A 25929-nucleotide genomic window follows, 5' to 3' on the forward strand; every position below is an offset into this window, starting at 1 on the left:
GTAAACCTGAGAAGCATGTTTATAGGTTGAGGAAGAAATCAAGTCTCAAGAGGGTTAAAAAGTCTGCCCAGGACTTCCCTGGTGGCGCAGCGGTTGAGAATCTGCCTGCTAATGCAGGGGACACGGGTTCGAGCCCTGGTCTGGGAGGATCCCACATGCCGCAGAGCAACTAGGCTCGTGAGCCACAACTACTGAGCCTGCGCGTCTGGAGCCTGTGCCCCACAATAAGAGAGGCCGCGATAGTGAGAGGCCCGCACACCGCGTTGAAGAGTGGCCCCCGCTTGCCGCAACTAGAGAAAGCCCTCACACAGAAATGAAGACCCAACACAGCAAAAATAAATAAATTAATTAATAAACTCCTACCCCCAACATCTTCAAAAAAAAAGAAAACCACAGCTTTAAAGAAAAAAAAAAAGCCTGCCCAGTGTGCAGTAGAGGTAGGCTATGAATAAGGAAGAACTTAGGGGAAAAAATGCCTTCCGACATTCCACCTTCACCTCATTTTCTCACTTGTGGATTCATTTTAGACCTACTACGACCACCTAAACCCTAACGGGAGCACACTGGAATAATACACTTTACATCTTTGAGAATCCCTCCTTATTGAGTGCCTGTCATGAAATCAGATTTTTCTGTATGGTGTCTTCCTCTTTGAGTTGTCTTTCTGGAATGTTAATTCCAGTATTGAGGGATGAGGGATTCAGAACCCCAGGGGTGGGGGAAGCATCACGACCTCTCAGGTAGAACTGGAAACAGATGAGGAGAGGCTGAGTGGTACTGTGCTTAGACGTGTGTGCCCTGGTGCCCTGCTTCCGCCTTTGTGGCCTCGCCTGGCTCCGTGACTTACTAGCTTTGTGACCTTAACACACGTTCCGTACCCCTGTGTGCCTCATTTTCTCATCTGTAAGATGGGGATGGTGACAGCGGCGTCCTCCTGGGGTTAGGGAGGATGTGAATTAACCACGCCCAGGAGAGTACCTGGGACAGTCAGCACCCCACAGTATCGCTGACATCACCGGTCCTGGGGATTCCTCAAAACATCGACGAGAGCTATGGTTGGCGTGTTTGGTTTTCTAAAGTCGGTTAAGACCGCTTTCAACTGGTTTAGTACATTTCGGTACTAAACCCACTATAACACATGAGAACAAGAAAGACATAAGATAGCTTAGCCCCTAGGACGTGTCTTAATAAAGGACATGGAAGGCTTTTATATCCCGAGCTCTGGGTTATTAAGGGAAAATGTAACAGCATAATAACTAATATTTGCAGAGGGCATTACCAGTTATAAAGAACTTTCACATACCTAATCCAGCTTAATCCTCTCAATGCCTGAAAGAGGAAGGATTTATTATCTGCCTTTGACAGGTGATGAGACAGAGCCTCGGAGAGACTGAGCAATTTGCCCAAGACCACCCAGCTCGAAAGTGGCAGAACTGCCTCAGTCCGAGGGTGGCTGCCACAGGGCTCCCCAACGTCCTGCTGCCACAGGAGCGGGTCCAGTTACATTGTAGGGTGGGTGCATGCCCACCTGCCCGCTTGCACAGAAGAGAGAGAAAGGCCTCTAGTCTGGCACGTCCCTGCAGTGGAGAAGCAGAGCCGTTCAGAAGGCTTTGCGGCAGAGGAACAGAGGGATCAGACCCCACACCACCACTTCCTAGCTGAGAAGCCTTGATGATGTCCCTTATCCTCTCCATGCCTCAGTGTCCTCATCAGAATATAGGGCCAATAATCGATGGCCCAAGCATGAGGCTTGAATGACACGGCATACGCAGAGGAACTGCTCTCACCCCAGAGTGCCTGGCACATGGCGATGCTCAACTGCCTTCCCAGGCGTGGATGCTGAACCAGCCCTGCCTGACATCTGGCCCTTGGCACCCTGCCTAGCAGCTCTCCCTTGTTGAGCGTGGAGATTGTATTTTACGGAAAGGAAGACGAGAGGGAATAGGACTTGCCTTTGCAGCAGTGAATCTTGGAGGATTGTCAAAGGAAGTCAAGAGGCTGGTCTGACATTCACCTCTGTGCAGGAGGCTGCTCCAGAGCCCAGGCGCTCCCATTATCGGAGGCTGCGGCCACCAGTTACCTCGCGTCTACACCTTGCAACCCCAGGTGCTCCTTCATCCGTCACTGGCCATTGTCTGGTATCCAGCCCTCCTTCCCCCACCACCTCCCGCCGAAGGGGCCTCCTTGTTAATAAGCCAGTTTGTTCAGATCCTGAACACTATCTGATTCTGGCCCCTTTTATCCCAAACACCATCCATCCATCAGCTGCCTGCTCTACATGCTTGGTTAGGAAAATGGGAATGGGAGAGAGAGACAAATAATAGATGAAACTTCTTAGCTGCTACGTCTAAAGGAATAGAATGGAGAAATAGATCCGTCAGACATGTATCATGCCACTGGACAGCCAAGTCCGTTCGTGAAAAAGAGGTTAGGATGGGAGGATTTATCTCACATTTTAAGCTGTTAATATAGAAGGGAAACATATTTTCCTTTCTCTCTCCCAGAGGAGCGCGGAAAACCCCTGGGCTACGAATGCAGAAATTTTAACTCAATTTGCTGGGCTTTCCTTCACTAAGGTGGAAACAGTGGGCTCTCTCTTAAATGTATACAGTCTCTAAGAGTAGCATGCGCTGCCCTCTGATGTACCAGGAAGGTTGTAGGACCTGGGAGTCCTGTAAAAACGTCTTCCATGGGGTTGTCTCTCACGAGTTCCTACGTACTCTGTGCAAAGCCTGTTTCAGAGCCTTTGCCTCTAGCACGGAGGGGCCAGAGAGAGAACAGCATCCTTTTACTGGGAAACTCCTAGGTATTTAAAGTGCTGTGCTAGGTACTGAGGCTCCGAAAGTAAATCTGAGTCCCCATCTGCCCTGCAAGGTGTCACCGGGTGGGGGAGACTATAGTGACAGAATAAGGTGCCTACAGTGATAGGGTATGGACAGTGCTCCGTATCAGGGAGTAGCGCCTGATGAAGTATGGGGGAGTGGGAGGGGTCAGGGTTGGCTTTTTGGGTGAATGGATACCTAATCCATACCCTACAGAGGGCTGGTGAAGAGCTGGGAGAAGATGGGGGCTGGCAGGTGCGGGTGCTTCTAAGGTAGTGTGTACAAAGGCCTGGAGGGGACAAAAGACCTATTTGAGGGATTGAATTAGAAGTAGTTCATTCAAACAACAATTATTTATTGAACCCCCTCCTAAGGCCAAATACTGTTCTAGATACTGGGGATCAAGCCATGAAAAAGCTTGCATATTAATGGGGGGGAGGCATACCAAGAAAAAAAATCTATAATCTCAGGTAGTGATAAGTGCTATACCAGAAAAAATAAATGAGGGTAAGGTCTTTGGAGGGGTATTATTTGAGCAGAGATGTGAATGAAACAAGGGAGTGATTCTTGGATGAACTCCTTTAGAGGATGAACATTTCAGGTGGACGAGAAAGCAGGTGCAAAGGTCCTGAGGCATGAGAGTTTGGCATGTGTGAGGAATAGCAAAAAGGCTTCCATGGCTGGAGCAGCGTGACAGTAGGAAGAGTAAACGGAAGGAAATGACGTCAGAGAGAGGTGAGAGCTAGGCATTCAGGGCTTTGTGGTCCTGTTAGGACAGGTTTTTAGTATACTGGCTCATAAAGTCTGCAGAGGGAAATAAAGATGGAGTGGTACGCTGACATCAGACCAGAGCAAACCTTGTGAATCCAGGTTAAGATTCTTGTGCTTTAAAATAATGGCTGTGGAGAGTTGAAGCACCAGGAGCTCCCAAGGAGAGCAGGGACGTGGGTGGAAAGTGACCATCTGTGGAAATCTCCCCAGGACCACATACTGCTGCCCTCAGGAAAGGCCCAGTGACCAAACCAATGCTCCAAACCCAGCTCTCCCCAGCCTGAGGGGCACCAGCGACCACCCCCAGGAGCTGAGCAGTAATTACTTTCCACCCGCCTCGCGGTTTCCCACCTCTCGACTCTGCACATACTGTTTCCTCTGCGATGTCCAGGCCCTTCTTCCCCTTTGTCTGCTTCTTAAACTCCCACTCATTTCCTAGACTCTGCTGGCCTCGTCTCCTCTCCTATCCAGGCTGTCTTCCTTCTCCCCAGCCTGGCTTCCTGCTGGTATGGGACCTGGGGCATGGTTCACAGGCCTCCTCCATCAGGCCAGGCAATCTTCCAGCGCTGGGACTGTGTCTGATTCATTCCCGGCCCCCCAGCACCCAGCCCGGGGCCCAGCACAGGGCTCCCCAGAGTGCTCACCCATTTCCCAAGCCAGGGGATAGAAGCCCCAGTTTTCTTCACGGAGAAGCGTGCTTCTGCTAATCTATGTCCCATACCTTTCCTCAAACAGTACCCGGTGGCCTCCCTCTGCCGTCTCTCATTTCTGCACTGTGGTTTTGAAGGCTACCCTTTCTGTCCATTTTCTTCACCCTAAAGCCATCCAGTTCAGAAGAGATTCATTGAGTGCTGAACTCTTTAGATCTTCCTCTATCTCAAAGCAGAAAAAAAGAAAAAAGCCTCTTCTTATTGCTTTTCATTCTGTCATTAATTTACTTTTCAAAAGACACCTTGTCAAGCTGAAGATTATATCGTTAAACCGTGTTTTTACATCCACTACCTATAAAACCGTGGATTATAGATCTCCTGAAAAATCCTGAGGGAGAATACATTTGGTGGGTTTTATGCCTTTTGCGGGGTGAGAGCCAGGCATCCTTGAAGAGGGAGAGGCGCTGATCTGGTGAAGGGTGGCTGCTGCGGAAACTGCTACTGCCGCTGTATTGTCATTTCTAAAGCTGCTGGGGAGGCAGCATCCTCAGAGGAGCGGGGAAGACACTGGCCTTGGTTCTGTGGCTCAGACGGTGGGAAGATGGCATTGCTCGGCTGGTTGTTTTGGCTCACGGCTGATCCAGGCCATTGTTTAATCCCAGCGTTCTCATCTCGCATCTAAAGGACTACACGTACTTCCTGATGAGCTTCCTGGCCTCTGGTTTCTTCCCTCTCCTCTGCGCCCCACACACAAAATCCCTCCACTGGCTGACAGCCCAGAGCAGAGGTGGGGGTGCACGTGCTTGATGGACTGCATTCACACCCTGGCCAACCTGCCAGCTCTGTGACCCACCAGGCTCAGCCTCGCAGAGACTCTGTTTCCTCATCTGTAAAATGGGACTCAGAAAACAAATATTAGAGATCCTTGTTAAGATGAGATAAGGTACGCAGATAAACCTTACTGTGGTGCCCTTTTGTTACACACCCGTGAACGTGTAGCTCTCAGGAATTCTCAGCCTTGGCTGCATTGGAATCGCCTGGGAAGCTTTTATTTATTTATTGAAGTATAGTTGATTTACAATGTTGTGTTAGTTTCAAGTATGCAGCGAAGTGATTCAGTTTTATATATGTACACACGCACATACACATATATTCTTTTTCAGATTCTTTTCCATTACAGGTTATTACAAGGTACTGAAGATAGTAAACTACTGATCTCTGGCTCTCATCTCCAGAAATTTGGATTGAATTGGTATGGGGTTCAGCCTCTGGACGTCAGGGTTTTTAAAACTGCCCACGTGATTCTCATGCTCAACCTAGGCTGAGAACTACCGCTTTTAGATCAAGCTTGAATGTCCTCTGTAAACTGTCCACTTGGCCAGCCAATCTGCCTCTCAACACTTCCTAGGATGTAACTACTGCTCCACAGTAAATAACGAATGGAAATTAATTATTCATGGACATTAAAAAGTAAATTAATGACAGGATGAGAAGGAATATGGGAGTCCTTTTTCCTTCTTTCAGATCTAAAGAGTTCAGAAACAAACTTCTAAACTATAAGCTTTAATTAATAATAGTAACAATAAGAGTGATGCTAATAATTTTGCACGTGACAGGTATTGTGCTAAGTATTTTATATAACTTATTTTATTCCCACTCCCTCTTCCAACACATATACACCTACATACACCCCTAATATTCTTTCTGAGGTTCAAACTTTGTGACATGCTGTTTTCCTATCTAAAGTTCTCTTCCCTCTCTGCCTAGTTCAAAAATCCCTCAAGGTCTAGGTCAACCCCCATTCTGTATATTTAATACAGACAAAGAAAGGTAAATCTCTCTTCCACCTGGCCTCCTTTGTGTGCCACGTATTTTGGCATTAACTCAGCAATTCACTTCCTGTGTCCCTAAAACTGCTTCTAATTGTTTCATGGGTGCGTGTGTGTGTGCATGTGTGTGTGTGTGTGTGTGTGTTTATGTCTCATTATCACCCAAAAAAGATTGAGGATTCTGGAAGGATAGGGAGTGTTGACTGATACACATATATCAGTCAACATATGTTTCTTATACCAACTGGGACGGCAGATTCCACCTTCAAGGAGCTCACAACCTATAGGGGAAACCTATGGGTCAACAGAAAAGTCAGTGCAACACACACATTCTCTCTTTGAGGCCTGATTGGAGTGCTGTGGGGACACTGAGGCAGGCGGATGTGACTAGCTCTCCCACAGGTGGGCCCGGGCACATGAACTGGTCGGCCCCCCAGATCCACATTCTACTCTGGGAGGCTGACTAAGAAGGACCACATTTTTGAACCGACTCTTGAGTTCATTCCCTCACTTCTCGCACAGATGCTTGTTCATTCCCTCCAGTTCAAGGCACAGCCCTCACCTCTGGGGATGCAGTGCTGAACCAGACGAAGCTGATCGCTGCCCTCAAGATTGCCGTCCATGGGGAGACAAGTCATAAATAGTCACAGGAGGTTGTGGGACCCAATATGTAATTGCTAATTACGAAGAAGGCGATGAAGGAAAAGAATAGTGTGCTGTGAGCCTATTATTAGTGTGCCAGTTACTTAATTGGGAGAACGGTGATATTTGTGATAAGAACTCAAGAAACAAGAGAGATTAATTGAAGGAATACGAGAATATGTTGAGTCCCAGTGAAGGAAAAGTGAAGGAACTCAAGGCAATCTTTAATATTTCTCCTTGTTTCAGTATGTCTGCTTATCTTACAAACTGATAATCGTTTTCTACAAATGAGCAAATATTGTTATCAAATAACTGAGATCGTTCTCACGGTACTTTGTTTTGTTGGCTACGGATAGTTTCAAGAGCGTCTGCCTGCCTTATGCCTCTACCATCCTATAAGTTGCTCTAAGACATGAATCGAGATTTCTTCTTTTCTTTCTTCTTTCTTTTATTTATTTATTTTTTAGATGATCCAAAGCTCTATGAGCCATTAACACTCAACACCCAATTGTGACTGAGTTTTGTGGGTAATAGAACAGTTGGTTGTTGATGGCATGGCCTGGTCCAGGACAAAGAAGAAGTCCATGTTGATTGGCGTCTTCTGTCAGCTGAGTGAAGTCGGTCGGTATCCAGTGGTCAGCTCAGGCAGTGACATCCGCTGCCTCAGCTGCAGCCTGTGCCCAGAGCCCTCAGCATGCCTGGGTTTGCACTCTGTGGCCCGGACACGAGGTACCTCCGTTCTGGGGTGCAGGATTGTTACACTCTCTCCTCCTTTCCCGGGTGCCCGATTTGCAAGCAGACCATGAGCTCCAGCAGCCCCAGTGACCATCCGCCTTTTCTCCTGCATGGATAATTTCCCAGGGCACAAGGAGGTTAGCATACAAGCGGCAGCTTGGCTGGTTGAGTGAGGCCCATCCCGCTGCCCTAGAGTGGTCTGCAATCTCCCCTTGGGGAAATGCCTCCGTGTAGCCAACCCAGACCTCTGTGCTCACTGCCTCGCACTTAATTTGAAACTCTGGATGGAGTGAGAAGAGGCCGCTGGGAGCCCATCTCATGAAATTGGAACCTGCGGTTCCACGGAAGATGGATAGCGGAGAGAGGCAGGGAGGCGCGCATCTCTGGAAGAATGACGCTGAGCCAGTGGTGAGTGTGCAGACAGGGAACTCACCCCAGCTGGAGCTTCACAAAGGCCAGCCAGACACCCCTATGCAAAGGATAGCTGGGCTTTTAAATGAAGGTTTGCAAATCAACCCCACTCAGACTCCAGCGATGGGGCCACGGTGGGTGACAGATGCTCTGCACAGAGTATCAGAACACATGCGCTGACCATGGGCTGTCTCTAGAAATCCAGTTTATACAATCCCTCTAGCCTGGGGCTGCTGCCTCCTACTGACTCTGTGCCTTTGGACCATCCCATCTCCTCTCTCAGCCTGAGCTTTCGCCTCTGTAAAGGAAAAGGGTGGACTGATCCAGTAGGGTTTTCCATCATTATTTTTTTCATTACTGTTTTTTTTTTTTCTTAAATGAAATCTTCTTATGTGGGCCCCAGCATGGAAGTCAGATGAAAGTGAAGCTGTTCTATTTGAAGCTGGGTGTCTATCAGGTTTGCCCTGCTCCTCTGGGGCAGCCCCTAGGAGACCCCAAGCTTCCTCAGATCTCAGTGTGAATATCATTGGATTAGATTATCTTCAAGTCCCTTCCAGCTCTGTCATTACACTCCCTGGTGGGGCAGCCACAGAGGGGTTCTCTATTTCTCCCACCTCTGTGGCTCGGTCCCTACAGGCAAAGATTTGCGGAGAAAATCCCTCGGCACCTACGACAATGGGTCTCCATGGTGGCTGACTCCCCCGCCCTAGACTTCCTTGCCAGATCGACCTCTGTCTGGCTGAAAGTTTAGTCTGATAGTCCCAAGGCCACCCGAGGTCCATACCCCTCGGGCATGGAACAAGGTGAATGGAACACCGGGAGCTGCCTGCAGCTGACTGTAGTCATGCAGGAGAAGTGGGACTGTGAGGACGACCCAGCCCTCTGCGCCCTGCCACCCCCCTTGATCATCGACATTGTGTCCCCCTTCTCCAGTGCCCATCATGTGTGCATATGACTTAGCATGGCCACCACCAAGCCCAGCACTGGATCATTGGAGAGGCATCTCTAGGTAGTCCACACTCCCTGTTCACTTTGCTCTATGCTGTGTGAACAGGGATCCAAGCAAGTCACTGGCTCTGAGGGCCCTTGACATGCTCTAATTCTAATTACCCAGGCAGAGCTCATGTCTGTCCCTTTAAGCCAGGTCAGCCCGATAACCAGGACCTGGGCCATACCCTCCCTCTCCACTCCCCAAAATGATAATCAGTGCAATCATCTCAGACCCTCTACCCCCATTCCCCAAATTTCCAGACTCTTAGGATGTCAATTAGTAGAATGTAACAGTTAAGAGCTTGGGTCCTAACATCAGACCACCTGGGTCCAAATCCTGGCTTTGACACTCCCCAGCTAGATGACTCAGCGAGTTATCTCCCCTTCCTCCTGCCCCTGTGTCCTCATCTGTGAATTGGGGAGGTAATAGTATTGATATTTATCTCATCACATTCTTGGGGGAATAAAGGAGTTCGTGCACATAAAGTGTTGCAATAGTGCCTGGTACAGAATTTGTTGTTCTTTCTGTTCATTGACCTTTGGTCCCTCTAGAAAGTTGCCTGGCCAATAAGGTAAATGGGGCTGAAACCCAGTCCAAACTCTGCTTGAAAAGTCAAGAAATCCCTGGGTCTGGAGCTGGGCAGTATCAACCCCGAGTGGTTTTCTTTGTTCCTCCCAATTTACCCACCTAACAGGCAGTTCCTTTTTTCAATTCACATGAGGAAACTGTGCCAGGCTTGGCCCTGGTCGTTGTTCTGCGTGGTTTTTGTTGTCTGCATCCTCCTTCATAAGGACTCTGGAATTCACTCACCATCCTGGCTCACCCCTTTCAGAATTCCTCCTATAGGATACCAGGCAGCTTTTGGGGACCCAATTTGTACTCCCTTCACCTCACAAAGGAGGGATTTAGATGTGGCCCCAACCCAGGACAGATCTTCTACCAATAGGGCTCTATCTTCTTCTTACTTATTAGAATTGAGCTTGCCACACAAGTTAGCTAGTTTAACCCTCAACACAACCTGTGATGGAGGTACTGATATCACCCCCATTTTACAGGGGATGCCCACCCAACATGCCAATTGGCAGCACTGGGGTGTGAAGGCCTATTTGACACCAGAGCTATGCTATCCTGCCTCCCCTTTAGAACGACTCTCCCAATGAGAAAATTTTAACCCACCGTCATCTCATTTTAAAATCAGCCTCCTATCCCATCTACACTGTGCTTCAGCTGTTTGTTTTCCAGACTTTTTTTTTTCTTTACATTTTCTTCATCGCAGTTGCCAAATGAGATTGATTTATACATTGATTTGGTAGCCCATATTTTTGCCATCATTCTATGTACCAAGTATGCATGAAAATTGGAAGCTTAGGGATTAGAACATGCGTAGAGATTCTTGGAGCTCAAAGGGAAACATAGATGAGAAAGGCCTCAGAAAGAAGAAACAATTAACTGGTATCTCAGTAAGTTAGTGAAATAGCTGCGATTCACACCCAGGTCTCTAGACTTCTTCATCTTTAAGGGACATGGATTTCTAACCCTCGTTTGAGAACCTTCTTTTCTGATACCCGTTGGTTTGTGCCACGGCTTAATATGTTTAAACGTTGAAACATTAAGCTTTATGTTACTTGCCCCAACCTTGTTTTTAGTCATGACTCCTTGTGCTATAATGACAACTTACTTATCCCTTGTAATGGGTTGTATTGTGTCCCCCAAAAGATAGGTTGAAGTTCAAACTCCATTACCTGTGAATGTTACCTTATTTGGATATAAGATCTTTGCAGATAAACTCAACTTAAGATGATGTCATGCTGGATCAGGATAGGTCCTGATCCAATGACTAGTATTTTTATAAGAGAGAAAACAGAGACGTAGAGTGGAGAACACCATGTGAAGACAGAGGCAGAGACTGGAATGGCGCAGCCACAGGCCAAGGAATGCCGGGCATTGCTGACTCATGCCAGAGGCTAGGAGAGAGAACAGAGTCTCCCACAGAGCCTCCAGAAGAAAGCCACCTAGCCAGTACACCTGGATTTGGGATTTCTAATCTCCAAAAGTGTGAGACAATACATTTCCATTGCTTTAAGCCACCCAGCTTTTGGTAATTTGTTATGGCAGGCCTAGGAAACGAATACATCCCTCCGGAAATGAATCCTGTTGTCCATATACACCTTGGTAAAAAACAGTCGTCATCTGAGAGGGTCCTAATGGCAAGGAGAAAGCATAAAAACCAGTAAATGTAGGGGGTCAGCCATAAAGCTCAGAATGTGCGTTCCTAGAGCAATGGGCAAGAGGGCATAGAACAGAGAGGCTGGGAACCCCAAAGGTCCCTTCTGTGCTGGCCCCTCTAAGCCGAGATAGGCTAGAACCTGAGTGAGGGTGTGCGGGTCTTACCCTGTGACTCCATTTGCTCACAGGCAAGGCCCTGGCGACCCAGGGGGCACTGACATGTGCAGCTGGTACCATCGAGGATGGGCTTCCCGTTGTTGAAGCAGGGCCCACAGCGGCAGGCATTGAATTCCATCAGGTACTGGTCCAAGGCTCGCCGCAGGTTCTGACGTTTGGTCTCCAGAGGCCCCAGGTTCGTGTGCCGCAGTATCTCATGGATGGGCTGCAACTGTGGGCACAGAAAGAACAGAGGGCCCGTCCCTGGGCTCTGTCCAGCTTCCCAGAGCCCAAGAACTGGCCTTCAGCCTTCTGGAAGGCCTGCTACATGCCAGGCACAGAGCCAGACACTCAACTTTATCCAGTTGTATTGGATCCTGAATCCCCCAACCCATGGATGAAGAAGCAGAGGCTCAGAGTGTTTGAGTGACCAGCTCAGGACCACACAGTGGACCATGCTGAACACCAACCTCCTTAACTTTGAAACCTGTGGTCCCAGAGGAAGACAAGAGCCCAGAAGCTATCTGTGCCAACTCATCTGCCCCCCTCCAGCACTTTTAGGAATCAGGAAGAGTATAAAGTATTTATATATTTGTGTGTGTGTGTGTGTGTGTGTGTGTCTTTTATTGTCAACCTTCATTGCAGGAATTAGTAAAGTCCTTAATGCAGTTGTGTTGCCACTGCTGAGCACCGCCCCTAATGGTGTGAATGTGGTGTTTGCCTGTGTGTATTTGAGGGTGTTGGGGGGATGATGGTGGCGGAGTCATTCACATATGCCCATTCTAGGCAGGACTGTAGTCTAGGGTTTCTTAACCTTGGCACTATTGCATTTCCTGCTGGACAATTCTTTGTTGACAGGGGCAGGCTGGCCTGTGCATTGTAGGGTGTTTAGCAGCGTCGCTGGCCTCTACGCACTAGATGCCAGTAGAACCTCCCAGTCATGAAAACCGGAACTGTCTCCTGACACCAGATGTCCCCTGGGGCGGGGGTGTGGGGGAGTCAACCCCTGCTTGGGAAGTAGTAGATGTAGCAAAGAGCACTGACTCTGCAGCTAGAAAATCTGGCGTCAGGTCCCAGCTCTGTAACTTGTAGCTGTGTGATCTCTGTCCCATTACACATGAAGCCTTCCTTCCTCATCTGTAAAGTGAGAACAATAGTCCTACACTCCAGGTTTACTGTGAGGATTAAAGTTGAGAGATGGGGAAGACCTGTCACATAGTCAAAGCTAAATCAATGCTGCTCGCTTCCCAGCTGTGTGGCCCAGAACTCGTAACTTTCGCCCCCAAGCCTGAGCCCTGTTTTCTATAAAATGGGTGTAATAACCTTCTTCTTAGAATTCACGTGAGGATCTAAAAAAGTAATGAGTGTGAGATATCACCGCAAAGGGGAAGAACAGTATAAAATAAAGCACCATTTTTATTAGTTAGATGTGATGATAGTAAAAAAAAAAGCCTATATTTTTCAAATTGCATGTATATATGGTTGTCTTCAGCATGCTTATAAGGCTATGTATTTTAACACATAACCATCAAATGAAATCTCTTTTCCAGATCTCTCATTTTACAGGAGAGTAACCTGAGGCTCTGAGAGGGGAGGGATTTGCCAAGGTCACAGAGCCATTCAGAGATGGGACTGAGCCCCACTGGAGCAAACTCACTTCTCAAGAATCAGAGGTCAGTAGGGCACTCGCCATGCTTTGAATGGGTTCCTGGAGATGTGTACAGAAAGACCCATGACAAACAAACCTTGACCTGTGGCCAGGGGGCTGTGCCTGAGGTCACCAGGCTGCTCTTGTCAGGACTGGCTGGGCCCCCAGCCAAGGGGAGAAGACCATTACTGGAAGTTCAGGGAATTTGGCCCCATTGTTAGGAAATCAGTACAGAAAGGGCTGCCCCGGTTAAAGATGACTCTTAGTTCCAGAGAAGGCCAGGACCAACGGGCAACTTCCCTTTGACCTTCCAGGGGAGGTCAGCACTCAGACCCCCATCTCTCCTTTCTCTTCCCCAAATCCTCATGCAGAGGATTGGGAAGGGCTGTGGAACTTAAAGAGGGAAGAGGGATGGAGAAATGATTCTTAAAATGTTAGAGCTTGAAAAGATATTGGCAACGGTCTCGTTCCCATTTTACAAATGAGAGGAAAGATTCAGAGAAGGCAAGTAGTGTGATATCAACACACTATAACATAACATATAACATAGAATAATATATACCATAACAGCATCATCACACAGCATGATTCCTATGTTCACTCAATCTAAGCACCTGCCATAAATAGGCACTGCTGAGCTCTGGAATAGGCAAATGAATAAGACTCCACTCCGAGCACCAGGTTCCACATAACTCCCTAACTGACTTCCTCTCCATGGCCATAGTCTGTCTGTCTGTCTCTCCTTCATCCTTCATACCTCTGTGAGCATCTTCCTTTCAAAGCACAGCTCTATCTGTGTCACTCCCCTGCTCTGTGACCTGCCAACAGCCTCATGTTTCGAAGCCAGCCTTCCAGGGGGCATCATGGGTTGCAAAGAGATCATGAACGTTAGCGTCAGTCAGTCTTGGCTCCAGTTGGGCTTGTGCCATTTCCCGGCTCTGAGATTTGGCCAGCTAACGCAACCTCCACAAACCTGCTTCCTCAACTGACATTTACTAAGTACTCACTTCTCTCTCCCTAACCTTGGGATGTAACATTTTATTATGCCCATATTACAGAGCAGAAAACGGGAGCTCAGAAAATGAAGTAACTCATCCAAGGTCACACATCAAAAAGGTGGCTGACCCATGAGCCAAACTATATCTTTTTCACCTCATACCCAGGCTCTCCCAAAAGACAGAATTGGGTCTTCTCCAAGTCACGAATGTCAGTCTTCCCTTGGAAGTTTTGCTCAAGGCAAACAAAGAGCTCACGTCTTGACCATGAAAGTTTATATGTTACTCCTGATAGCAATTTTACAGTTTGCCCAAATCACTAATAGCTTGATGATAGCAATTTTTAGACCCTATGTGAATTACAGGTGTGTGAAAATGGTCCCTTATTTATCGGAGAAGAAATGCAATCAGGGTTAATCCATCTGACCTCTTTCTTCATAGAGAAGAGGGTGTTATAATAGATTTCTAGGTTTAGCTGTTGGTATATATTTTAAGAGAAGGAATGTATCCACACCTGGAATTTTTAACTCTCTATAGAAAATGAGCAACGTCAGGGAAAATGGGCAAGAAAACAATAATATTTTATTTAAAAGCCCAAAATATAACTCTTTTTTCTAATGAACTACGCTTGCATATGAATTGAATAGTGTGACAATACTGGTAGAACAAGCCACTTCCTTTGCAGTTTGAATACCATTTTACTTCCTTTGTGGGGTTTGAGATTTAAGGCAAGCTTTCTCAACTTTGGCACTGTTGACACTAGGGGCCAGATATTTCTTTGCTGTGGGCCGCTATCCTGTGGATTAGGGGCTGTTTAGCAGCATCCCTGGCCTCTACCCACTAGATGCCAGTAGCATCTTCTCAGTTGTGACAATCAAAAATGTCTTCAGGGCTTCCCTGGTGGCGTAGTGGTTGAGAGTCCGCCTGCCGATGCAGGGGACACGGGTTCGTGCCCGGGTCCGGGAGGATCCCACGTGCCGCGGAGCGGCTGGGCCCGTGAGCCATGGCCGCTGAGCCTGCGCGTCCGGAGCCTGTGCTCCGCAACGGGAGAGGCCACAACAGTGAGAGGCCCGCGTACCGCAAAAAAAAAAAAAAAAAAAATGTCTTCAGACATTGCCAAATGTCTCCTAGGGGAGCAAAATTGACCCCGGTGGCTGGGAACCATGGCTTTAAGGCAGGTGCTAGGATAGAGGGAAGAGAGAACTGGACATTAAGTCCAAAGGTCTGGGATCCAGGTACTGCCACATATGAGCTCTGTGACCTGAAATGATTCACTTGATGACTTGGAGCCTCAGTTTCCTAATTTTTCAATGGGGAGAATCCCATCTGTGCCAGAGGTCATTGTGATGAGACCATGTAGAGCAGGGAGGGGCAGCAAACTATAGCTTGAAATCATACTCAGCCCACGGCTTGTTTCTGTATGCCCTTTGAGCTAAGAATGATGTTTACATTTTTACAAGATTGCAAAAAAAAAAAAAAAAGTAGAAGAAGAAGAACTTGTATGAAAGGGACTGTATGTGGCCCACAGAGCCTAAAATATTTACTATGTGGTCCTTTACAGAAAAAGTTTGCCAACTTCCAACTTAACAGATGGGATTTTTAAAGTCTTTTATGTATGTGAGTTGTTATTTTTCTACGGTGGCTTAATCCCGAAGAAATTCTGGGACTACGAGTGTAAATCTAGGCCCTGACCGGATAGTAAGCTTGTGATCCCAGCTCTCCTGTGGCCTGAGTCTAGAGTCACGTATCCCCGTAGTCAGACGGGGAAGGCCACCAGTTCAGCGTGCCGTTACATTTAATCTTGTTCTCTGATGGGCTTATAATAAGAAATATGAAATGATCTGGTCTGCTTCACTTTCATTCCTCGTGAACGTAGAGTTTCTTCAACTGCGAAAAGACTTACCTCAAAATCAATAACAACAGGGTTATACTTTAATGACCTCCCCCAGGAACGATATGTAATGATGCTCCTGTCTTGTGTCAAGCCACCTGCCCAGCCAGGGCTGCCACCTTGCACCAGAGGAATGATGTCTTCCACACCCACTGTCTTGTTGTAATCGTCTGCCATCGAGAGAATAACCACATTAGCTCATTTCCTAAAACGCCAAGCTCTGCTAATGAGATTTGGAACAAAGTGTAAGTGCTCTCCTTAGAGCTGTCTCCCACCCTTCTACTTTGCTCGGTTAACTAGCAGGACAAGGCAGAAAAGAAGCACCGAGACTTGGAAATAGATCCATCCTTTGGATTAGAGCAGACGCTGGGAAGACAGCCCAACCCAACATGGAGGAGGGAGAAGATGGGAAAGTGGATGATGGCTCATTCATTCATTTATTCAGATATTTATGTCAGATGTTTACTTGGTGCCTGCTACATGCCAAATAAGTGCAATCGAAAATTGTAAGTGCTGTAACAGATTTCTCTCTCAGTAGGGGTGCAGAGAGAGATGTGGTCAGATCTATAGTAGCAGTGGGGAGGTGGTCAGGAAAAAAGGTGAGTTATCTAGAAGAATGGATAAGTCTTGGCAGGTAATTGGAAGGAGGAGGGAAGGGCATCAGAGAGAAGAAGGATTTGTTAAGGCCCTGAGACATGAGTAGCCCAATGCAATGGGAGTAACTTGAACCCCATCTACTCATCCACTGTACTATAAACTATTTTGTCATCCCTGCATCCTCTGTGTCTCCCACCTGGAAAAAATTACTCAATACAGGTTGAATGAAGGAGTGAATACATGAACACTCGTAGTGACCTGTGTGGGAGATGTTACAGAATATTCTTGTACAGTCTTTCTCTAATAATTATTCTTTAATCTTGGACTTGATAACCACATTTTTCTCTCTCAGCAAACTTGTTTCCTCCCTCGGGACTGTACCTGATGGGACTTTATCCAACAGTCGACTTTCCAAGTTCCATCTGCACATTCCTTTCAACCCAGCTCTTACTTAGATCTTTGTCTAGTGCTTGAAATCTAGGAGGGTGCACCGTACGAAGTCAAGTATTTCTAAGGTGATCTCAGCCTATGCAGAATTCAAAATAAGCCCACTACAGGTCATTGGTTTGGGGTATTCAGCAGATGTGCAGTATGACCATTGACTGAAATGGAATCAGTTGGTGGAGGGGGGGGCGGGGAATAGCGTACATGCCCCGATTTTGTGTCCAAGGGAAAATCTGGCTTCTCTTTTTTGGGAAGCCCATTACTAAATACTTGCCTATTTTGCCCCCTCCAAATTTTTTACAATCTTCTCCTGATAAACGTCCTCCAATTTGTGTTGTATCTGTGTACTTATAGTCGATGCCAAAAGAGCCTCCAAAGCATGTCTTGATATCATTGATGGAAACACCTGCAACAGGGAGCAGAGAAACAGAATGCTGAGATGCTGAAAGACCGTGAATATGGTACAACCAGCTCATAGTAGTAGCTCACAGCTCACTAGCTCACAGTAGTAAAAGCTAGCTTGTATTTTGCAGTCTAAGAGGTCTGGGTTGAAATCCCAGTTCTTTAACCCAGTTTCAGTGTTCTCTTCTGTCTGGTTCCAGTGCAAATATTCTTGAAATGAGAAGGACTATGTATTGCACACACTAGTTGGTGAAAAGTGCTTGTTCCCTTTCCTTTGCACGTTCTCCACGGAGCCTCCTTGAGACAGTGATTCTATGTCATCCATCTCCATATACCCCTGTGCCTAGCACAGTGCCTGGCCCAAGATTGGCACCAATTTTGCATTTGCTGCCCCTTCCTCTCTCCTTTTTCACCATCTTTCTAAAGTCTACTCAAGCTCCAATTCAAATATCGTTTCTTCCATGAAGCATTTTTGGATCAGAACACTTCCCTCTTTCTTCAGAGCTACCCATGTGCTTTGTTTAGGTCTGAATGATCATATGTGTCCCAGTTCTTTTTGCCCAGGTCCTCTTTGCACCGCAGAGAGGCCAGAGTGCTGTCAGAAGGTGGATAGATATCCCTGGGGAGGCTGCTTGGCTTCTGGCGCCATGAGAACTGTGAGGCCCACATCAGTTGTCTCTGTCTCTATCTGAGGAGTTGCTGCAGAATCTGCATTTTGCAGATGAGGAACATAATTCTCAAAGGCATAACATCATTTTTCCCCGATCCCACAGCCTGTAGGTGAACAGAACTAGGTTTCCAACCCTTGGTCAGCTGGCAAGATAAGGCTACAAAAGCAGACTGGAGCAAGATATTGACCATTGCTGCAGAGTTCGGCTCCCTCTGTAGCTGAAGGCTTCTGAAGGTTGTGAACTGGAGTTTGCATTGGCAACATGTCATTACTTTTCACTGCAACTATACAATAATTATGACCAGTCAGTGTCTCATTCTGGCACCCACAAAGGAAAAATAATTTAGGCTGTAATTCAGTTAAGCTAAGGATTAGATTCAATATTTTTAAGGGAGTATCAGGCAGCAAGTTTACCTGCCAGCCTTTGCATGAAACTGCAGACTCTATGGGGTCAAGGACTGGCATCTTATTCACCACTCTCTTGTCAGCCTAGCAGCATGATGTCTGCCATGGGGGAGGAGCTCAGTGAGTATTCTCAGAATAAATGATTGATGAATGAAAAAAAATGAGTGAATAAATGAATGCCAAGAGTCCTTTGGTAAGGGCTTCTAATGGAAAGAATCTTACAAGTCAGGAATCCTGAATTTAAGTCCCAGTCACTCAGATGAATGGATAAAGAAATTATTATAGATATATATAATTTTAATACATAATTATTCTATATAATATAAATAAAATATATAATAATTATATATAATAACAAATATATAATTATTATATATACAATTGTGTGTATATATGTATATACTCTCTATATATCCCACATATATAACCTATATATATATTCCACATATATACCCTATATATATATATCACATAGATCCCATTTATATATAAAATAATTATTCAGCCTTAAAACATAAAGAGATCCTGCCATTTGCAACAACATGGGTGAAACTTGAAGACATTATGCTAAGCGAAATAAGCCATACCCAAAAGGGAAAAAAAAATGCCTGATCTTACTTATACGTGAACTCTACAAAAGTCAGATATATAGAAGCAGAGAGGAGAACGGTGGCTGCCCGGGGTGAGGAGGTGGGGGAAAAGGGGGGATGCTGCACAAACTTGTAGTTACGTAGGAGGAATAAGCCTAGAGATCTAATGGACAGCTTGATGTCTACAGTTAATATCAATAACATTGTATTGAACACTGGAAATTTGCCAAGGGAGTAGATTGCAGGTACTCTCGTCATACACACGTAACTATGTGAGGAGAGAGATGTTAATTAGCTTGACTGTAATAATCATTTCACTTTATTTGTATCAAATCATCATGCTATATACCTTAAATATATACACATTTTATTTTTCTTAAAAGGTAAAACAAAACGCGTCCCAGTCCCTGACACCCTGTATGAGCTTAGAAAAGGCCCATGATCTCACTGGGCCTCAGTTTCCCATTTATGGAGAGAAAGGGTTGGACTTGCTCGTCCTGAGTCCCCTTTCGGCTGCAGCCCTCTTTGCCTCTGTGCACAGCAGTTTCTGGATAACTCCGAGCTGAGAGTGCCTGGGAGAAGTGATGCTTTAAGTATCCGCACTCAGCGCCGAGCACAGGGTTTCTTCTGCCATTTCCGTTCAAGTACTTTTAATTTTTAATGCACTACTAATTGAGGAAGATTTAGCATATTTAATTGTTTTGATTAAAAAATGCTTCAACCGTGATAAACAAAAGTGGATGAAAGGAATTCATGGGCAGAAGCCAGAGTGATTACTTAGGTGAGTGGTGTAGTGCTGCCCAATTAAAGTGACGGGCCGGGCCGATTAGTGGGGGCTGGAGGATGCCTGTGGAGTGATTATACTCATGAGGGGTCTGCAGACAGCCTGCCACGCGCTGCTTGGAGAAGAGAATTCCAGCTTGATCTCAGCAGCACGGCTTGTCTGCAAAGGATCGCCTCCCGAGGACCCTGAAGGAGGGTACCAGCCAGCAAGGGGAGGTCTGTGACTTGAGAATCATACAGCATGAGGGCTAAATTATCCTTAGTCACCTACCCCATACTTCTTATGTTTACTTGTGATGCCCTTGGTTCATAAAGATTAATTATCTTGCCCAAAACCACATAGCTAAAAAGAACAGTGGAGCTGAGATTCAAACTCGTCTTTCTTGCTTAGAAGAATTAGCCAATTCTATTTATTGCATCAGACTAAATTCTGCTGAAAAATTTAGTAAGCATCTACTATGTACCATCCCAGGCATACCGTGTGTTGGACAAGGTAGACACTGTGAGAATAAAACTGGTATGAATATGATGCAAATCTAAAGTACAAGGTTCTGGCCTTGAGAAGCTAGCAGGTGTGGGGCAACATAGTAAATGGAGACGGATTTGGCTCCCGAGAGTTGCTTATTTCGTGGAAGACAATTTTTCCACGGATGGAGTTGGGGGATGGTTTCGGGATGATTCAAGCACATTACCTTTATTGTGCACTTTATTTCTATCATTATTACATTGTAATATATAATGAAATAATTACACAACTCACCATAATGTTGACAGGAGGCGGAGCTCAGGCAGTAATGCTAGTGATGGGGAGCGGCTGTAAATACAGATGCAGCTTCAGTCCCTCGCCCACCACTCAGCTCCTGCTGTGCGGCCTGGTTCCTAACGGGCCACGGACCGCTACCAGTCCATGGCCCGGGAGTTGGGGATCCCTGGACTATAGGACCAGGTGGTGCTCTGCCAGGGCTCCACCCCGTCCCATCAGCTCCTTAGATGTCAGCTTTGGACCAGATCAAACTGCCGTTTGTTTTAGACTTTCGTGCTCAGTAAACAGGAGTTGATGTTTGCCGAACCTGGCTACATATTGAGATCATCTGGAGGGCTTATTAAAAACACAGGTTCCTGAGCCCCACCTCTGTCAATTCTGATTCTGTATTTCTGAGTAATCAGCAATCTGTATTTTAAATAACCATCCCAGATGAAGCCTGTGCAGTGCATCTGGGATGAGATACTGAGTACCATGGTCCTACAGAGAACCTCTGGTGGCCTGTCACAAAGCCGGCCTCCATACTAACCTAGTCGGTGCCTTTGTCAATGCCTTGGATGTGGACTTAGCTTAGATACACGCTCTGTATCTACCCAGAGGAAGAAAAAGAATCAGGGTCCAAAAAGCCCTCAAAGGGCTGATGGACAGACAGACCAAGCATAGCAAAATGGGACTCAGTTGGAAAAGTTGTAACATCCTGTCCTGGGGATAAAATACCAAGTGCATGAGCACAGTAAGGAAGAGAGCCAGCTTAGCAGGAGAACAAGAGAAAAGGCCCAAGGGTTTTAGATCACTTTCAGCTCCGGAGGGCAATGAAGCCAGGTGAAAATTATGATCAATAAAGTAAAGGCGGGGATAATCTCATTCCCTCTGCGCAGGTTAGAGAAACCCGGAACCTGGTGCCGAGTTCTGGGAGCCACACTTTTAAAAGGAAATAAGAAAACAGAACATTCACTGGACATCATCCAGCCTCTGAGAAGAAGGAAATCATGCCACGTGCAACAACGTGGATGAACCTGGCGGACATCATGCTAAGTGAAAGAAGCCAGTCACAGAAGGTCAAATACTGCATGATTCCACTTATATGAAGTATGTAAAGTAGCCGAACTCATGGAAGCAGAGCATAGAATTGTGGTTGCCGGGGGTTGGGGGAGGACGAGGAATTGCTAATCAACGGGCATAAAATCTCAACTATGCAAGATGAGTAAGTTCTGGAGATCTGCCGGAATATTGTCCCTATAGTGAAGGATTCGGTATTGTACCCTTAAACATTTGTTACAAGATTAGATCTCATGTTAAGTGTTTTTACCACAATAAGATTTAATAAAAGAAGAAAATGGGGAATGATTGAATGAGAATGAGCATGAGGGTGAAGGAATGTAAAGCCAAATCCTTTGGGGAATGTTTGAGGGGATGCAGGATGTTTACCTGAACAAGAAAGGAGAGGTTTCTCTTTAAGAGAGGTCAGTAGGATTAGATTCAGCCCTCCGGAGTGTTGTCTTGAGGAAGAGGAATTAAGCTTGTTTGTGTGGTCACAAGGGCAAGAACTAGGACCAAAAGGGCAGATACTACAGGGAGATAGATTGAGGCTCAACTTAAGGTAAATCACCGCAACACTCAGAGGCCAAGGAGATAGGAGTTGTTTCATGAGGCAGTGAGCTCCCCGTATCTGGAGGGTCCCAAGCAGAAGTTAGCTGTTTGCCTGTGAGTAGAAGAAGCATTTGCAGAATTGACGAGATGTCTTTTAAGAGCTCCTCTAAAGCCGAGATTCTGAAACTTTAAGAAACACACCAGAACACCTGAGGAGCATTTGAGATAACTTGGGTACGTCCTTAATGATTTCTTATTGTGTTCCAGGTATCTGGGAAGTGAAGAGGGCTAAAGGGAGTGTTTGCTGTCAGTGAGCTTACAGCCAAGTGTGGAGACATGGACAGGTAAGCTGACAGTTGTTGTACTGTGTGATGAGGACTTTGAAAGAAGGCAGCAAGCTCAGGGCAGTCTTCCTTAGGGGGTCAGAGGAAGGATACCAGAGGCAAGTGTGAAAGGATGAGTAGGGATCAGCCAGACAAAGTGGAGAACATTGAGAGCAAAGGGAGGCCGCGTGAAGGCCTTGTGCCCGCAGCAGCAAGAGTCTGCTCAGAAAGGCCAACATGGTCTGAACTCCAGAGTGGAAAGGAAGGAGATGCAAATCAGCCAGGGAAGTACTGGGAGACCCTTGGGGTCCTTCCCACTCTAGTCTGGTCCCCAGAGGAGCTGTTGTGCCCGCCTGGCAGGCCAGGAGCCCGGGGGACACGTCTCTGGCCACCATGTCTACTGCTTGTTTCACACCTGGTCTGGGCTGTGGTGCAGGTGTGAGAGCTGTCTTCACACCTCCGTGGAGATACTGCATCCATGTGGCTCTAAGGCAGAGCCAGGCAGCCTTATTTCTGAGGTGCCAGAATCAGCAATTCTCTGTCGTTCCTCAGATGACAAGCATCAGGTGGAAAAGAGCAGGTGTGATGCATTATTTATCTCTGTGCAGCAAACAGATGCCATTCAGGTTGCTGTGATCTGTGTGCTATGTTGCTTTGCTATGTTGGTTGCCCTCAAGGGAAAGGAAGAATCATATAGCCTATTTCATGCCATAACATTGGAAAAGATGATTGTTTAATCTGTGATTGGATGAGCTGGGAAGCATTGGCTAACTTCCCTGCCCCCTAGGTGCTTCTGTGTATCCATTAAAACGCATGCTTCTCCACCTAGAAGGGTCGGATAGGGAGGGTGGGAGGGAGATTCAAGAGGGAGGGGATATGGGGATATATGTATACATATAGCTGATTCACTTTGTTATACAGCAGAAACTAACTCAACATTGTAAAGCAATTATACTCCAATAAAGATGTTAAAAAAAATGCCTATTTTTTCCCAACCACCTGAGAATAATAGTACAGGTACCTCTGTGCCTTTGCGTGTGCTGTTCCCTCTGACTAGAAAGTTCCCTTACCTCCTTCACTGAGTTTCTTCCACTCAGCTCTAGAAAACATTCCCTCATTCACAAGGGCCCTATATCTGTGTCCCCGCAGTATCCCTGTGTGTCCTTCATGGTATCCGCATGCTTCCCTATAGCACAGTATTTAGCACACTATAGTAATTGTCAATTTCTTGGTCTGTTCTTCCAATTATCCTGCAAACTTATAAAGTCATCTCTTGGGTTTGCAAGGCTCGGCATGTAACAAGCCCCCAGAAGTGCTCAGGGATGGGCTGATTCCAACCCATCTAGACAATACCTCTAAAATGTTTTGAGAGTCACAGGTCTTCTTTTGGGTGACAGTATAAATCATATCCTTGTAATATCTCATGCTTGATTAAGAGTTGATATTTTATAAAGCTCTTTCATCTGCATTATCTCATTGGAGGCTCACAATGGGGCTGGGAGGATTTACTCCTTTTGCAGGCAATCTGGGGTTGGAGAAGGCAGGAACTGTGGTGGTTAAGTGTGTGAACTCTGGAGCCAGAGTTCTACCCTTCACTGGGAGTGTGGCTTTGGATGAGTGACCGAACCTCTTTGTGCCTCATGTTCCCCATTTGAAAATGGAGATGAAAATGGTTTCTATACATGAATCTCTAAAACTGGTGTCTGGTACAATTAAGTGTTCAACAAATCTTATTAGTTGTTGCTATGATTGTTAGGTAACTTGCCCAAAGTTCCATGACTAACAAGCCAGGAATCGGAGTTTGATGCCAGGTGCGCCGTATCCAAACTCGGGGCCCGCGCCATCTCATCAAGCCAGTCTTACTCTGCAGGAAACTGTTCATCATGGGCCATGAGTAGCAGTGGCCTCCCCAAACCCCTCATTCCACAAAGCAGCTCAGAAAAAGGAATCCATGCTCCCAATGGGCAACGCTGGGGCTGCGGTCTCAGGTCTCCCTCCACCCGATAAAGGGCTACCTTCAGGGACTCTGACCCGCTAGATGATTTTGGTCGTGATGGGAGGCAGTAGTATAACTGAGGGCCAGGCTCTGAAATGGAAACTGCCTGAGGTGGAAATTTCCATGCTCACTTACTGTCTGAACCTCCCTGTATCACAGTTATCTCATCTATGACATGGGGATTTTAACACTGTCTACCTCATAGGGTTGCTCTGAGGGTTAAATGAGTTAATCCATGCCACGTACAGTGCTTAGGACACTCCCTGGCTTGAAACTAGCAATAATGGTCAAGTATTACCATCATTACTGCTGCCAGAAATGCCACAGCATCCTTAGACTGGGCTGTTGTTTCCTGATTCTGAACTGGAAAAATTGGAGAATACGGGAGGCTGAGGAGTCTGTGAACACCAATTTTCTTAACCAACTTCTCTGCAGGATAAACTGTTCTATTAACTGAGAGGGAGTGAATGAAGAAGATGGAGGGAACAATGTCCACATCATGCGCTGGGCAAAGATTTTCCAGGCGTTATTTAATATTCACACATCATTCCACAGCAAGTACAATTATTCCCATTTTAGAGATGAGCAAATCAAGGCTTAGGTAGTTTCAGTCACTTGCCCAAAACGATACAATAAGTAAATAGTAGAATGGGATTGAACCAAGGTCTGTGTCCAAAGCCCATTTTCTTCTTGCCACATTATATCAGTTGGGGAGAGGGAGCTAAGGGTGGTCCTGGGAGTAATTTTGACATTATCACACCTTTTTCTCCTTTCAGGCTGAGGCTGTTTTCAGTGATAGAGGTGGAAAGTCAAAATCAGGACAAATTCAGGAGGAGGGTGCTGAGAGTCTCAGCTCCATGTGTATGCAAGTGACTTAAGGGGGGTGGGGACAGAGCCAAGACACCAGGAGTCTGTCAGTCATTCAATACCATCCATCGCCGTGAAGCCTGGTTGTCATGGTAACTGGGGTAAAGCCTGGAGCTTGTTAGAATCTAGTGCCTGTCTGTTCAGGATGATTGGTTGGTTAGCAGACACAGCAAAAGACCTTTTGGGCCAGCCCAGACTACTTAGCCATGAGTATAAGACTCTTCACAATCAGGTTCCTGCCCACCTCACCATCCTCACTGTTCAGTCCAGCTGAGACTGTTTAGAAATCCACCCTTGATTCTTCAGAGTGTAAGAGAAGATCCAGAGGACGCCCAGCACCTATGGGTTTAGATTCTGAACCAGCCCTGCCAGAAAGACACTGAGCCTCTACTGTGAGTCAGCCTCAGCCTGTGGACAAAACTCCAGAAACACATCATTCACAAGATGCACTATGGAAACAGGCAGTTGTAATAGTGTGATATACAGAGAGCTGTGTCCTGGGTACACGGAAGTATTGGGTCAGCCAAAAGGTACGTTCGAGTTTTTCCATAAGATGTTATGGAAAAACCCAAATGAAATTTTTGGCCGACCCAATACCTAAGACAGGTTCCCAATCTGGAACTGGGGAGACAGAAAGACTGTCTGGAAAACCCTGTTTAAGCAGAGACCAAAGATGAATAAGCATTAGGCAGGTGAAGAAGAGAGGGTGGGGAGGAGAGGGGAGCAGTGTTC

At 46.4% G+C, this 25929-nt stretch overlaps 1 protein-coding gene across 1 annotated transcript in view; it reads right to left on the bottom strand.

Moving 5' to 3' along the window:
- Positions 1-7403: 7403 nt before the first annotated feature.
- C8A (complement C8 alpha chain) overlaps positions 7404-25929 on the bottom strand; it is a 72734-nt gene continuing 54208 nt past the window's right edge. The window contains exons 8-11 of the mRNA XM_027110696.1: positions 17083-17214; positions 15780-15937; positions 11243-11465; positions 7404-7555 (exon numbers count right to left, since the gene is read on the bottom strand). Coding sequence (XP_026966497.1) covers positions 7404-7555; positions 11243-11465; positions 15780-15937; positions 17083-17214 — 665 coding nt within the window. The remainder of the gene's footprint in view (positions 7556-11242; positions 11466-15779; positions 15938-17082; positions 17215-25929) is intronic.

Source organism: Aethalodelphis obliquidens, unplaced genomic scaffold (assembly GCF_003676395.1).
Source record: "Aethalodelphis obliquidens isolate GAN/ISIS:26980383/991018 unplaced genomic scaffold, ASM367639v1 scaffold9, whole genome shotgun sequence".
Taxonomy (NCBI): domain Eukaryota; kingdom Metazoa; phylum Chordata; class Mammalia; order Artiodactyla; family Delphinidae; genus Aethalodelphis; species Aethalodelphis obliquidens.